The sequence below is a fragment of the Hyperolius riggenbachi genome, chromosome 2 (assembly GCF_040937935.1).
Source record: "Hyperolius riggenbachi isolate aHypRig1 chromosome 2, aHypRig1.pri, whole genome shotgun sequence".
Classification (NCBI taxonomy): domain Eukaryota; kingdom Metazoa; phylum Chordata; class Amphibia; order Anura; family Hyperoliidae; genus Hyperolius; species Hyperolius riggenbachi.
Window position 1 is genome coordinate 209,234,444 of NC_090647.1, and position 15,555 is coordinate 209,249,998.

Genomic DNA, 15,555 nt, shown 5'->3' on the forward strand with positions numbered 1-15,555 from the left:
CCCGGAAAGTGCAGCATGCTACGGTGTTGGAGCAGCTATAGCCGCGTTAGCCTGTTTACACATGCGCAGTAGGGGGCGGAGAGGAGGCGGGGAGAGCCAGCTACAGTAGCCGCGCACATGGCTACTTAATATTCACTGCACTGGCGGCCGCTGATTGGCCGGCAGGACCACGTGATGCGGAGTGTCTCGCTCCGCGTCATGTGGTCCCGCCGGCCAATCAGCGCCACTCTGGGAGACTTTATCGGAATAGAGCCGCCTAACGCGGCTCACTCTACCATCGGCTCTTGCAGCACCATACGTTGTGTTAGGCGCACGTTATGCGACCTTAACGTGGCACCTAACCCAACGTCTTGGTGTGCAAGTAGCCTTAAAGAGGAGTGAAGAGAACCTGTCGCTCCACTGAAATGAGGTAAAGTATGATGCTGCGTGCCTGCTGCTCTGCACCTCACCACAGGAGTGGGCCTCCTTAGCTCCTGGTCCCCATGGCTATTGTTGTACACTTGCACACAGTGGAGGAGGTAACCAGTGCTTATTCCTGCATGCATCAGCACTCCCTTTATTGGCGCTTTCTCCTGAGGGACTTTTGAGGTCCCCCTTTTATGTATTTTCTGGATTTTACTGTAATGTTATGAGACTGTAGTGCTTTAAATAAGGGATGTCCTTCATCAATGCTTTTTAATCTTGAGACTTGATAATCCCAAATTAGATTTATGATTGCAAGTCTAGCACAGCTCTTATTGAGCGATGCTGGCTTACCTCACACTGTGGGCCTCATTCACACAGGCATCTCTGGAGATCCCCATGCATTTTCTGTGACTTTTTATGTGATTGAGCAATGCTGGCTTACCTCACACTGTGGGCCTCATTCACACAGGCATCTCTGGAGATCCCCATGCATTTCCTGTGACTTTTTATGTGATTGAGAGATGCTGGCTTACCTCACACTGTGGGCCTCATTCACACAGACATCTCTGGAGATCCCCATGCATTTCCTGTGACTTTTTATGTGATTGAGAGATACTTGCTTACCTCTCACTGTGGGCTTCATTCACAAAATGCATCTCCAGAAATCCCCATGCATTTCCAGTGACATTTCCAGTAATGGCATCGGTAAATAATTAGAGCCATATCAGTTGTGTGAAATTGCAGTTTTAAACTATAAATACAAGAATTCTTAAGAAAAACTATAGTATGCTTTCAGTGTGTGTACAATTTTTTCCATAATGTTAAGTTGAACATTGTTTGCTGTGTTCCCGAGATAGTGGAACATATCACTTGTGCATCTGTGGATTCATTATAATCCCATTACATACTTGACTAACTGGTATGAGGAAGTCTGTTATATAGCAGGTGCAATGTTCCCAATCAGCGTAATCTCATATCCTACACTGAGGAAGAGGAACAGTGAGGTATTGTGCAGCAGTAAACGCAGGCTGCATCTCGCATGTACAGATATATTTATAAACTATACCCCGGAGCCTGTATATAAAAGGGTAAATGATGATTTTGCTCACGTCTATCCAGTATTTGGTGCACATCCCGTGTTTGAACTTCCCCATTTTATAACATATTCCACAAAGATGAACTTTATTTCTGCATTTGTTTTTCAGTCTGTGTCAGATATTTGTTGTGTAACACGGTATTGCACTAGTCATCAAACTGTGTACCAGCACAGCAGCCTCCAGTGATTCTCTGTGGACACCGCTTCATTTCAAACATTCCATTTCCCTTCAGTTTCACTCACATTCGCCTGATTACTATAATCCGCATCTACTGCCATTCCCTGGTCCCCATTATAAACTACTAATGGACTCTCAACCCTTGGCTAGCTGACATTTTGGCTTAGTAGCCAGATTATTAAAAAACTCACCATTCAGGCCAAGTTCTCACTATGGGCCTGATCCAATTATTTTTTTCTCCTAAGTTTTTCCTAGGTGGTATTTTTACAGCTTATGAATAAAATGCCTTTTAAAGAGGGATTGTCAGCCACAAAATTAAATTCAGTTTACCCACTGCTCTGTGTTTATTATGCAGCCTGCAACCTTACCCCACATTGCAAGCATTCAGAAATGTTTCTGCTGTAATAAATCTTATCTCAGTCAGACTAGCTCTTTTTGGTACATTGCTGAGGGGAAGGAAGCTTGCCACCATCCCTCCCACATTCCTGCTCCTCACTGATTGGCTGAGGGCAGTTCAGTGTGACTGAAATCTGATCTTGCTGTGCTCACATGCTCACACTGGATTGCATGGGCTTGTTTTCACATGCAGCAATGCACACAGTGTGAACTCAACCTTAGTCACAAAGTTATTAGAGTATAACACATGTTGACAAGATACTTTACAATAATTTGATTTCCTAATCTATGAATATCAAAAAGAAAACATTGAAGACACTATAGTTTCTCTTAAGCATTCATTAAGCAGACTTAGGAGGATTTCAGCCAGAACATAAATAGGGAAGAAAAGGAGAATTTCTCAAACACTCCTGTGGGCGCAGCAAGTCCCCAAAAATCAATTTTCATCAGAAATGAAAAAAACCCTAAATGCAAATATACACAGCCACTACACATGATGCAGCAGAAGAAACCCAGGGCAAAAGTGGAGCAGTGTTAAAGCAACCAATCAGGTTACAGCTGGTAAATGTAACAAGCATTATGACTGGTTGCAGTGGGCATGTGCTACAAATCTGCTAAAGTTTTTGTTAATAAAAAGTGTAGTAGATCCCACTTTCGCCTTGCAGCATTATGGTCCCTGGTTAAAATTCACGGGACAGGACACCATCTACATGGAGTCTGTATGTTCTCCCTGTATATCCATGGATTTCCTCTGGGTAGGCCTAGAGACTCAAATATCACCAAGAATAGATTAAATATTCTACCAGTGACTAGCTATTTACCAAGCACATGTCCCACAGCTGCTAATGGCAATGCAGCTAGAACCTTACAGTCCTTTTTACCACATTAATATTTGCTATTCATATGCACAATGCCTTTAGCCCTCTATTCTGCATCCAATAGGACTATACGTTTATTGCATAGGAGTTAAGTAGTTCATCTATATGGCTTGATTCCTTCAGCAACACGTGCTATTGATTTGTATATGAATTATATATATGCTTTCGTTTTCTGCACTGCTGTAAACATAGTTTGTATAAGATTTTTTAAATTACTAACTGTATTTTCTATGCCACAATTTTCTGACACACCATCACCACCCAAAACACAACTAGCTTTTTACAGTAATATTTCTTTATAAAATGGTGGGTGCCACTGCCTTGCTCACTCCAAAAATGGTCACCTACAGAAATGACTAGATCTGCTAAAATGTACATAGTATTTACTGAAACAAGTGTAAATAAGATTTGAGTGCCATGACTTGATAGTATTCACTGTGGACTGTGGGTTAATACTTGGTATCTCGAAAAAAAAAATACCTGTGCCGAAAAAAAGTAACAGTAACATAGTTTGGTTCAAAAAAATAAAAAGACATTTGGTCAAAACACTGTTCTGAACTGGCACATATCCCAATAGCCTAGTTAAAAGTGTAGGGTTTACTTTATCCAGTCTTACAAGACATGCACTGTATCTGTCAGTACAAACATCACACATACTGAATTACTCAAGAGATGCAAATCATTCTTTTCCACTAGGGGGAGTTTCACGAAGTGTTTACTAGACTAACAAATGGATACATCTGCACATAGTCATTATTGCATAGTTAACCCCTTTAAAAGGAGGTAAGGTAAGCTTTGTGAGATTCTGTGGTTTACACACTGGTAATGAGCTGTCCGTTCATTCTACAGTCGTCCATTGTCGTCTTTCTCTTCTCCACTTGTCATTCTATTTGTGGGTCTCACACCTTCTATATACTGGGTATGTGGAGATCTTCATACAATAAATGTAAAATACAACAACAAACACCTGCCTGCATCCAATGAGAAGACATGGAAGTCCACCTGTAGAGATCACACTGCTAAACATATATTACGTTGGTAAGCAATTTTAACCTTTACCAGGTTTTGGCATATCAGTTTTGGGTACGTTGATTAGTGCAGAAATAAAGGCACCTGTGCATTCCGACAGTGATAACAGTATGGCTTGCATTCTACTGGTCTTTCTGTGCATTGCTGGACAGAATACGTCTTACATTTTGATGTCTTGATTAAGACAATTTGAACCAGTTGTGTTTTATATAGGATTAGCACAAAATCACATTTACTACATGTATTTGTTTTCATGAAACTGCTGTCTTGAACTTCTGAGGCCCCTTGCACACTTGCACGCTGCAATGCTCCGCTATCCAGCCGCAAGGGCCATGCAAGTCTATGGAGACTTGCACAGGTCATGTGATGCGTTGTAGTGTGCTGGAAGTATCCAAATCACTGCAATGCTGACACAAAGGCTGCAACACGTTACCACATGATCAGTGCCTACTGCATGCAAGTCAAGTCATTGCAATGCACGTCATTGGGAGACGTCAGGAGCGCGGAGCAAAGCAGCACACATGCACAGACTGACGGGAATCCCAGTGACGAACCATGCCCAGCAGGGAGTACGTCACTAGTTGGGATGGGCCTATGCATATTACCCTGTCACCGCACGGTGGCACAGGGTCTTATGAAACCTAATTTCTGTGGTGCGATGGGGTGTGCAACCAGCCTGAGAGAAAATCCCTATTTCTGTAAGAATGAAGGGGCAGCATAACCGTATGCTGGTATTCTTATGCTCTGCAGAGCCACACTGACAATTGGTGGCTGCGTAGTAGCTACTTACACACAATGGGATTTCCTACAAACAGCACTTAGCATACAAGTAAACATTTACACTAAGCAAAAACTTCAAATTACATCCAAAATTCAACTATTTTCTCTGATTTGTAACCCAGTTATGTTATTGCCATGTTTTATTCCCAAGATTATGTTGTAATTATTCTGAATAAAACTATATTTTATAATTACTCATCTTTTGCATAGATTAAAGGATAACTGCTCTTGATAAGTTTCAAACTTAGAAGTCAGCTCTGCTCTGTAAATATATGTCACAAGGTAACAGAACACAAATTTGGCCGCACAACTTTTTCCCATTTAATGTACTGAAGTGCAGGAAGAATGTGGCCCACAGGGATAGAGACTCAGGCAGCAGTTCCGGGAGGAGTGCTGTATGACACATTCTGTAGCTATGGAGACGGGAGGAGTTATGTCAGTGCGGTGCATGAAGGAGCAGCTTCCAGCCAGGGGGGGGAGGATGCAGAATAAAGTGTTCAGCCAAGATAATATGGCACTCCTGATCTTTCGACGACACATCATGCAGGATAAGAGAGGCTTTACACACGTTAGATTCTCAGCAGGGATGGTCCTGAACCACCTAGCGTGTGTACAAGGCGTAAGGGACAACCGGGGTGCCATGTGATATGATGAGATAGACAGATGTATGTACATTGCCAAGCACAAATAACTATGCTGTGATCTTTTTTTTTTTTCCTCTGCCTGAAAGAGTTAAACATCAGGCATGCAAGTGACAATTTCTGTCCGGGTCCGGACTGGGCTGGACTATAGCATAACTCTCAATGATAAGGAATTAGCAGCCATTTTCTGCCAGAAAAGTGTTGTGTGGTTGTGAGAGCAGGAAAGAGATAAAAAGGGACAATGGTTCATATATTTGAGCTCTGGCACACTTCAATGAAGGGGTCAATGTGCAGACAATGAAACCGTAAAAACTAGATTTCAAATATAAAAAAAAACTGTGGGATAGCTAAAAAAAATATATATTTTTTTTTTGTAGAAGGAGGATAGATACAATTGTTTATCTCATACATTTATTTTCACCTCTGATGTCCTTTAAAGCACATCTGAAGTGGGAGGAATATGGAGGCCAACATACCGTATTTAATTTACTTTTAAACAATGCAAACTGCCTGGCTGTCCTGTTGATCCTCTGTCTCCAATGCTTTCAGCTACAGACCCTGAACTAACATGCAGATCAGGTTCTGTGACTTGATTAGCCATGTTTGTTTCAGGTGGGCGATTCAGACACCATTGATAGCACAGATATCAGCAGGATGCCAGGCGATTGCAATTTCAGGACTATTTTGAGACTGCTTCAGCATTTTTGGAACACCAACATCCTCCTTTTTAATTGGCAGCTTGCTGCTGTGTGTTGTGCAATGCTGAGTGTAAGCTGTGATTGCAATGGTTAATATTCAATTGCCATTTTGGAAAATCACAAAAGTTACTGCCGTATCGCCTCCATTAACTTAGTACTTTCGGAATAAGCAAGGATTCCAAAACGCTGCTCTCAGCTCTATTGGCCCCAGGCCTAAAGTCTGGTACACACTTTCATTTATGATTGGTCAACATTGACCAATTTTACCTCCACCATGTGCTGAGAGTTTAGCTACACAATCTGTTCATAGTATTCAAAATCTGTTCACCCACTTACTACATGGAGGAGGTAAAATTGGCCATTCATTGTCCAATCAAAGTTGAAGGCATGTACCAGGCTTTAGAGTGCATACACACACCCTATTTTGATTTGCCAATCTGTGGACAATGTTGGCACCTCCATGTAGTAGGAGAGCTTGCCTGCACAATCTGTTCATTGTATTCAAAATCTATTTGCCCTCATACTACATGGAGGTGGTAAAATTGGTCAGTGATTGGCCAATCAAAATTGAAAGTGTGTATCAGTCTTAAAGGACTTACGAGCCCAAATAGTAAAAAAAAGTTAAGTACCTTAATCATTTTTAAATGCACGGAGGACGCCGTCCGCGCCCTCCGTGCTGTTCCGCCGGGTCCCCGCAGTCTGATCGCCCCCCCGTGCCGCTCCCGACCCCACGGACGGGGTCGGGCTCCCCTTCCTCTCCCAAGATGGCCGCCGGAGCCGGCCGCGGCTGCGCAGTCCGCATACGCGTTAGTGCGGCTGCGCAGCTCCAGGGCCTCCCCCCCGATCCACGCACAGTAGCGTGGATCGAGGGGGGAGGCCCTAGAGCTGCTCAGCCGCACTAACGCGTATGCGGACTGCGCAGCCGCGGCCGGCGGCCATCTTGGGAGAGGAAGGGGAGCCCGACCCCGTCCGTGGGGTCGGGAGCGGCACGGGGGGCAATCAGACTGCAGGGACCCGGCGGAACAGCACGGAGGGCGCGGACGGCGTCCTCCGTGCATTTAAAAATGATTAAGGTACTTAACTTTTTTTTACTATTTGGGCTCGTAAGTCCTTTAAGGCCTGGGGCCCACTAGAGCAGTTTGATGTTTAAAGCCAAGCTTCTTTAGCTTCTAAATAATGCTTTATAAGCAAATAAATTCCCAGACAAGGGGCAGATAGACAATGCAGTGGCTTGCTTACAAAGGTAAGCATCTAGTTTTATCTCAAAAATTCACTTAAAAAAGGCACCGTAGTGACATATAGTAGAATGTAATAATTATTCAGGATACCCACTCTTACATTAATCCTGGCTCCAGCATCAAAACTCTCCCTATATCTATACATGCTATACTGCAGTGTTCTCCCCAGGTGCTCCACCCGGCTAGTTTTGGTGAGCACCCGGCTGTCTTCGGCTCACCTCCTCCTATGCTGAAAGTAAAGTTGCGCACAGAAGCACCGGCCCTGCATTCTCTCATCACGCCCCACCCGGCTATTTTTTTCATGCCACCTGGCTACTTTTTCATGCCACCCGACAGGAAACATTTTCTGGGGAGAACACTGTACTGTATTTAGGTATGTAGCCCTGCCAGTGATGTCACAAACCAGGTTATTTATCCATGTGGAATTCTTCTCCCAGAGCATTATACACCAAGTATACAAACATTGAACACAAAGCTGGGCCTAAGAGCACTAAAATGTCACTACATGTGCTAAAATTTTAGATTGTAAAGGAGAGGAAACATGTTACAATAAGCAAACCTTGTATATTGACATGTATAGTTTTCAGTTCCGGTAAAATACATTTTTAATCAACTTATGAATCAGGAAGGTGGGGGTTAATTTAACTAAGTGGGGGTGGGGATTAGGGGTTGACACTACTATTTAAAGCGGACCTGTACTAAAAATAACTTGGTGAATAAAATTGCTTATTTTTTACAATATTGTAAAAAGATAAGCAATTTTATTCACTAAGTTATTTTCAGTACACTGTTTTAGAAGCTCCGTCTTTAAGGCCTATACTCATGGTACAACAAAATTGGTGGTAATGAATGATAAATGACGGATCATTTCGATATCACCAGGTGGGTGCAGTCGCCACACAATGATAGCTAAAGATCTGTCCTTTCGGATCTTAAAGGCTAGTACACACTAGCAATTTTGATTGACCAATGATTGCTCAATTTTACCACCTCCATGTAGTATGACCATTTACCTATATAATCTGCATAGAATTGAAAATCTGTTTGGCCCTCATACTACATGGAGGTGGTAAAATTGAGCAATCATTGGTCAATCAAAATTGCTAGTGTGTACTAGCCTTTAGTCATTCCAGACACCAGAGCGCCACACAATGCCATTGTTCTGACTTCTTCCCCCGCCCACCAAAAACCATTCCATCGTATGTGCTCGTCGATATTCCACCACTCGCATAGCAACATAAGTGTTGTCAGCCAGAGGCTGATGATGCATACAGTATGTACATTTTTTACTTTCAATAGGCTCTAAGCCCCATCTACACGATACGATTCTTTGTACGATTCTTTTACGATTCTATTGACGATCTGATTAAATCCGACATGTCGGTTGAATTGAATCGAATTCCGATCGGACATGTTGGATTTAATCGGATTGTAAATAGAATCGTAATCGAATCGTATAAAGAATTGTATCATGTAGATTGGTCTTTAAACATGAACTTAGCAGGCCCAGTTCTCGGCACAGGCCCTTTCAAAGGCTCCCTCTTATTAATATATGCTCTCCTTAACAACTCGCTACAATACTGTACAATCCAAATGGGAAAAATCCAAACTGGAAACAAATCGTGTAGGATGAAATGGAGCAGAGGTGACACATATATGAACAATCATAAAACCTCAGATTGGCTGCTAGATACAGGATCATGTGTCACCTCCACTGCTTTCTGTTACCCTAAAAGTGCCCATACATCAAGTGATTTTGGCAGCCAACCGATGACGAGACAGATCTCCCCTTAATTAGGGACAGTTCTGTTGGCTGTCATAAACTGCAGGCTGATTACCAATAGATTTCAGCATGAAAACTGTCAGGAATCGGCCACGTGAAGTTGCCTTGCCACCCCACCCAATGTTAGCTGTACCCTACCGCTAACCCCCCCCCCCCCCCCCCCCCGCATTTATACCAGGGCTGTGGAGTCGGTACAAAAATCTTCCTACTCCAACTTCCCAGTTTATGAAACCACGACTCCAACTCCGAGTAACCAAAATGGCCCCGACTCCGACTCCTTAGTCTAATATTTAGCAGGGCTGTGGATTTTGTACAAAAATCACCCGACTCCTCAGTTTATGAAACCACGACTCTGACTCCAACTCCGGGTGCCCCAAATTGCCCCGACTCCGACTCCACAGCCCTGATTTATACTGCACCTGTCATGCTATCCACCGGGTGCTCGCACTCTACTTCCTCATCGGTGCCGCACGTGTTGCCGGCATTATAGCATTTGAAGCACACGTAATGTCACACATGCACCCCACGTGCAATACACCGGTAGTAGTCATGTGGAGTGCCAATGAGAAAGTATGGCGTATACCCGGGGGGACGGCATGGCAGGTAAAGAATAAATGCACAGGCAGGTACAGCTAACAGTTGGGGGTACGCGGCCTTTCCATCACATTTCTCATTCATGATTATCGCATGCAGTTACCTCCCCCCCACTTACACACACACCTGATCAAGCACATAGGCCTGAGATTTCCCTGAATGTCCAATCGATACATTTGACCGATATCAGGCGGAAATTGGTCGAATCATCGATCATGCTCTTAGCGGCAGCAGTTTTCATCCAATTCTATAATCATCGAATCAGATGGTTGAACCCCCACCAAGTGGATAGATGTATAGCCACCTTAAATGATTTCACCTGCAGAAGACGCTATGTGGGCTTAAATTAACATCTGTCTATACAGAACAAAGCAGAAGAAACATCAATGAAAAAGTTCATGTCTGTGTTTAATATCAGATCAATCACAGGTGTTTGGTTAGGAAAAAGTAAACACTTGACAATGATAAATTACTTTTTTTCACACATAATCCAACAGTTATACATAAACATTATATATCAACAACTGAAACGATTAACGTACATAGAAAAATCAAATGAAAAGATAAAGTGACCACATCAAATGTTGTAAGAGTATTTGACAAAACAAACACTGTAATTGAGATGTTATGAACAAAGCTACAGACACAGACTGATTTCTCAAATGAGACGCATTCAATTAATAAAAAAACAGAAAAACAAAACAGAAACATTACTGTACCATGTATCTAAAGCTGTGTTATATGTCTGATTGTTATGCAAGAACATTCAGAAGACTCCAGGTAAAGACACAAAAGCTACATTGCTTGGCATAAAGCATTGTTTCATCAGTTTATCCATACCGTGTAACAGTACTGGACTCACCAGCTCACCACTGCAGTGTCACCCTTTCTGAATGTTGCTGTGAGAGCTCAAAATTCTTGTACCCTAAATTCAATGAGAGATCCTGTTGGCAGCCAGCTGGATCCTGGCAGTCACACCTCTCAGGTATCTATATTACTATCCATTCCATCCTACCTCTTGTCATGTAATGTTTAAAAAAAAAAAAGAGTCTGAAGCCTTATAAATTACCTGTGTTTATTTCAGAATGTTCTTTAGCCTTAAAAGCAAAGATGATTCACCGCATCCCCGTGGCCGTACGAGGGCTTTATCCCCCCAAATACCAGGGCAAAATTCTAAGACTTTCAAAGTCACAGGGAGGTGGAGCTTTGTGCTGTAGCTCTGCCTCCAGTCCATTTAATCACTGCCTATCGCTGCCTCTCCCTGCCCCTCTAAATCTTCTTTCAAAGAGAGGTGGCGATCGGCGGTGATTGAATGGACTGCAGGCAGAGGGATAGCACAGAGCTCTGCCTTCTCCAGGAAGTACCAGAGGATTTAGAAATGGGGATTTTGGGGGGATAAAGCCCTCGTATGGTCGCTGGGATTCGGTGAATTATCTTTGCTCTTAAAGGGGCACTATGGCGAAAAAACTTTTAAATATGTGCAAACATATGCAAATAGGAAATCTATTTCTTCCAGAGTAAAATAAGCCATAAATTACTTTTCTCCTATGTTGCTCTCACTCACAGTAGGTAGTAGAAATCTGACAGAAGCGACAGGTTTTGGACTAGTCCATCTCTTCATAGGGGATTCTCAGGGGTTAATTTATTTTGTAAAGCACTTAGTGAATGGCAGTTACTCTGTCCAACTGCCAAAAAACTGTGTAGCGAGCAGGGAAGCTGGCCAGCATCATTGTTTAAATCCTTTTTAGGGACTATCCTTTATAAAGAATAAAAGCCTTGCCGAGAATCCCCTATGAAGAGATGGACTAGTCCAAAACCTGCCCCTTCTGTCAGATTTCTACTAACTACTGTAAGTGACAGCGACATAGCAGAAAAGTAATCAATGGCTCATTTTACTCTGGAAAAAAAAACTACTTCTTATTTGTCCATGTTTGCGCAGATTTGAAATTTTACAATTTTTTGCCATAGTGCCCCTTTAAGGCTAAAGAGCATTCTGAAATAAAAACAGGTAATTTATACGGCTTCAGACTCTCTTTAACATGCACAATCTCTCAGTACAGCCCAGCGCAGGTTAATATGTTTCTTGATGTGATGGGCAACGCAGAAATGAGCAGGAAGCCAGTTAAAGGCATTTATAGGCAATGGCATGGAGTAGTATGACTACATGTTTGCATTAACGGGAACCTGAAGTGAGAGGAATATGGAGGCTGCCATCTTCATTCTCTAATAAAACAAATGCCAGATTTCTGTGCTGGTGCTCTGACTCAAATACTAGGGGCTTGATTCACTAAGACAAATAGCACGCCTTATCAAAGTAGCATAGTAAGCGCTATGAACCCGCAGGGGCTCAGGGCAGGACGAGTGGAGCTCTCGTCATTGCCAATTAGCAGGCATAAGTTCGCTATGCTACTCTGATGAGCCGTGCTAACTTTGATAAGGTGTGCTATTTGTCTTAGTGAACCAAGCCCTATAAGTCACTGACCCAGACTGAGCATGCAGATCAAATGCTTTGACTGTTGTCGGACTCAAAGCCGTTCATTTTGGCACTCGGCGCTGAGTGCCGAAGCTGGGCACCGTCATAGCAGCAATGCTATGCTGTGCACCCCGCATAAAGGTAATTCGGGGCTCTGGCGGTTGCCAGACCCCGAATTATATCTCTCTCCGAGTTGCGACAACTTGAAAGGGGAGTAGTATTTAACGCCGCCAGGGAGTTTAGCGGTAGCAGGGAGAGCCGTCATTTGGCTCGTCCTGCGCAGAACTGCCCGGCGCCAAAATATGCACTCATCTGACACCCCTGGCTGCAAGCCTTTTGCAGGTGTGTGGCAACTAACAACAACTAAAGCCAAAAGCTCAGCATGACAGCCAGGCAACAGGCATTGACAAGTCAGAGAGGAAGGACCAGTGTATCTGATGTCATCACAGCGAGCGAGCCATCAGTTATGGTTCCACACAAGGTGAGGCAGATTTGGGGTATTGGGGAACCAGTACCAGCCGCAGGTGTAAAAGAGTGAGCAGGATACCAAAACTTTAGTTGAAAAAAAGGGGAAGGTTATATGCCATGTCTGTCTGTTTGGGGTTTTTTTTGGGAATATTGAGGAACAAAGACACAGAGAATGTTTAAAGAGCTGATGTATAGTGGACAATTTGTATGAAGAGGGAACCCCACCTATGAGTAGAGGGGTTCAGCGACCCTGGGTGTGTGAGCCCGATTTGTCATCACTGGCATGAGGAGATTATAATAAAGGTTTCGCTAGGAGTAGACTTTTTTTTGAGGAGTACATTGGAGGTATATGGCTTAGGTGGAGAGTGAAGCACAGTGTTCATCCCAGGCTCTTTTAGCCAGGTGCTCCAACCGGCTAATTTTGGCGAGCATCTGGCTGCCATCGGCTCCTCTCCTCCTCCTGTGCTGTAAATAGAGTTGCGCAAAGAAGCACTGACCCTGCATTGCCAGTTGCGACCCACCCAGCTACTTTTTTATGCCACCCGGCTACTTTATCATGCCACCCAGCTGGAAAAAAAAATTCTGGGGAGAACACTACAGCAGGTTTACTATACAAGGGAATGAAGATGGCAGCCTCTGTATTTCTCTCGCTTCAGGTTTCTTTTAGGTCCACAAATTGTTCCCATATAGCAATTTTGCACATAAGCTGCATAGCTTAGATACTACTAATCCAACTTGCCATACACATGTGAAGTTACTTGCAAAATATCCAATGGTGGAGACAGAAATTATGTCTAACTTACAATGAATAATGTTACCCCAATGTCAGGCCTTTCTCACCTAGCGTAAATACTAGCCTTTACCTCAGAGGAGCCAGTATTTATTTCCCAACCTGATTGCCTCTTTCCAGCCACATCAGCAGAGACACATACATCTCCATCTCGCTCTTCATGCATCAGTAAGTGCCTCCCATTCCTCACTCTTCTGATACATGCAGATGGAGGATTCTCAGAATCAGAATCATGTTTATTTTGCCTATTCTCTGTACTGAAGGTACAGCTAAGGAAGAGACAGATAGCAGTCAGGTTAGGGAAGCCACAGGCACTGATTGGTAACTCTCTAGAAGGAAAACCAAAAATGTTTTTGAAGAGCCAGGCTTGATATTACCTGCAGAACAACTACATTGTGATTTCTAAGTTTGGTTATCCTTAAATGAAAAACAAAAAAAGCAAACACTCCAATGTGCAAAATGCAATAACCTACAGGACTTAATTGTTCTAAAACTTCTCATAACATATGCTTAAAGGTGAATGGCTAAATTTTGCACACCTTTATTGCTAACTGTGCATATTCATTTTTGCTCCTTCATATGCTTTACCAGAACACTAATACAGTGATCTACAGTTCCATTAATTAATGATGTGGTTATCTGGAAATTTGCCACAAAGCCAGGTTTCTGTGCAAAATCCCATTTGGTTGGATGGCAGTTTCCTATGCTAGATCCAGTACTGAGCCAGACAGTTGTGCGTACAGCTTGTCCTCCTAACAGATGTTTACATCCCTATGACACAGAAAACTAACAGCAGCCATTTTTTGTCTGTTTCTCACAACAGCTTTGTGAAAGATTGACTGTGTCCTCTAGTCCACTGGCCTTCTTTTTTAAGATCAGCGGTATCACCATACCAAAGACACTCTCAAACAAAACATCAACGTTGTATCCAGTTTTTGCACTGGTTTCAAAACACATCCTCTCTGCAGCAGGTGCAACGCTGTCATCCACCATCCTGTACTTCATTATGCGTTTGTACAGGGCGACAGCATCTTCCTTGTTAACCTGTTTGCGAAGTTTGGAGGTACTACATGTACGAGGCCTTTCACCCTCAGATTCGTTGTCTCCTTCACAGTCATCAGTCAGGTCAACTTTGTTTCCCACTACAGCAAAGATGCAGTCATCACTGGCCGTATCGGTGAGGCCCAGGAACCGGTCTTCCAACTCCATAAGGGTCTGCATATTGCTGACATCATAGGTTAGGATAATGGCAGAGGCTGACCTGCAGTACATAGAACCTAGGCCATGAAACTGCTCACGTCCTAGAAAGCAACAAATACAGAGTCAATTTACAGGTCATAAAATTAGCTTACTGACACACAAGCATATACAGTCTATTGCACTACAAATAAACAGTACAGTAGTCTGTAAAACCAGTTGGACAAGTTATATTTAGCAGACAGGTTTAGACCATCCCTAGACACATGTATACAGCAGGTTAGTTTCCACAGTTTACTAAAGCCCTAGTTCAGGATAATAGTTAGTTTTTATGCATAATCTGTGGAACAGATCATAATTTGTAATACACAAAGATTTGTATGCGGCACATAAACCATCTATGCTTACTGAATGTATTTAATTACGTTGCTTGCTGAGTTTGTAAACTGTCTTCCTGTAAGGTTGGACTGAATTGTAGTGTGTGGACTATTCAAACTACATTACCCATGAGAGCCAGAGAGCTGCTGGGAGGGGACATCAAGTAGTCTTTCAATGTGACCAACCTGACCCTGCCCACCTTTCTGCTGCTGAGACAGGTTACAGCGGAACTGAACTCAAATGCCTCTGTGCTCTATAAAATACACAACAGAATAATCATTTTTGTTACAGCCGATACAAATCCTGCAATAAATCTGCAGTTTATCTACTTCCTGCTATCATGGAAGCAGACCTATTGTTAACATCCCGTGTTTACCAATTACCTCTCTGCCGTGGCAGTCAGCTGAGGGATCAAATTACAACTTGTGCTTAGTCACAGGTGAGGGGGAATTAGACTGGCTAAACTCTCTACATACAGGGTGCATTTCTCTCAGTTTTCCTTCTGTCTTGTGCAAGAGTTCAGGTCCACTTTA

At 43.0% G+C, this 15,555-nt stretch overlaps 1 protein-coding gene across 1 annotated transcript in view; it reads right to left on the reverse strand.

The window, feature by feature from the left end:
• Positions 1–11,606: 11,606 nt before the first annotated feature.
• Positions 11,607–15,555, reverse strand: part of RAB20 (RAB20, member RAS oncogene family) — a 38,889-nt gene continuing 34,940 nt past the window's right edge. Inside the window, exon 2 of the mRNA XM_068268041.1 lies at positions 11,607–14,748. Within this exon, the coding sequence (XP_068124142.1) occupies positions 14,234–14,748 (515 nt within the window). The 3' untranslated portion in view covers positions 11,607–14,233. The remainder of the gene's footprint in view (positions 14,749–15,555) is intronic.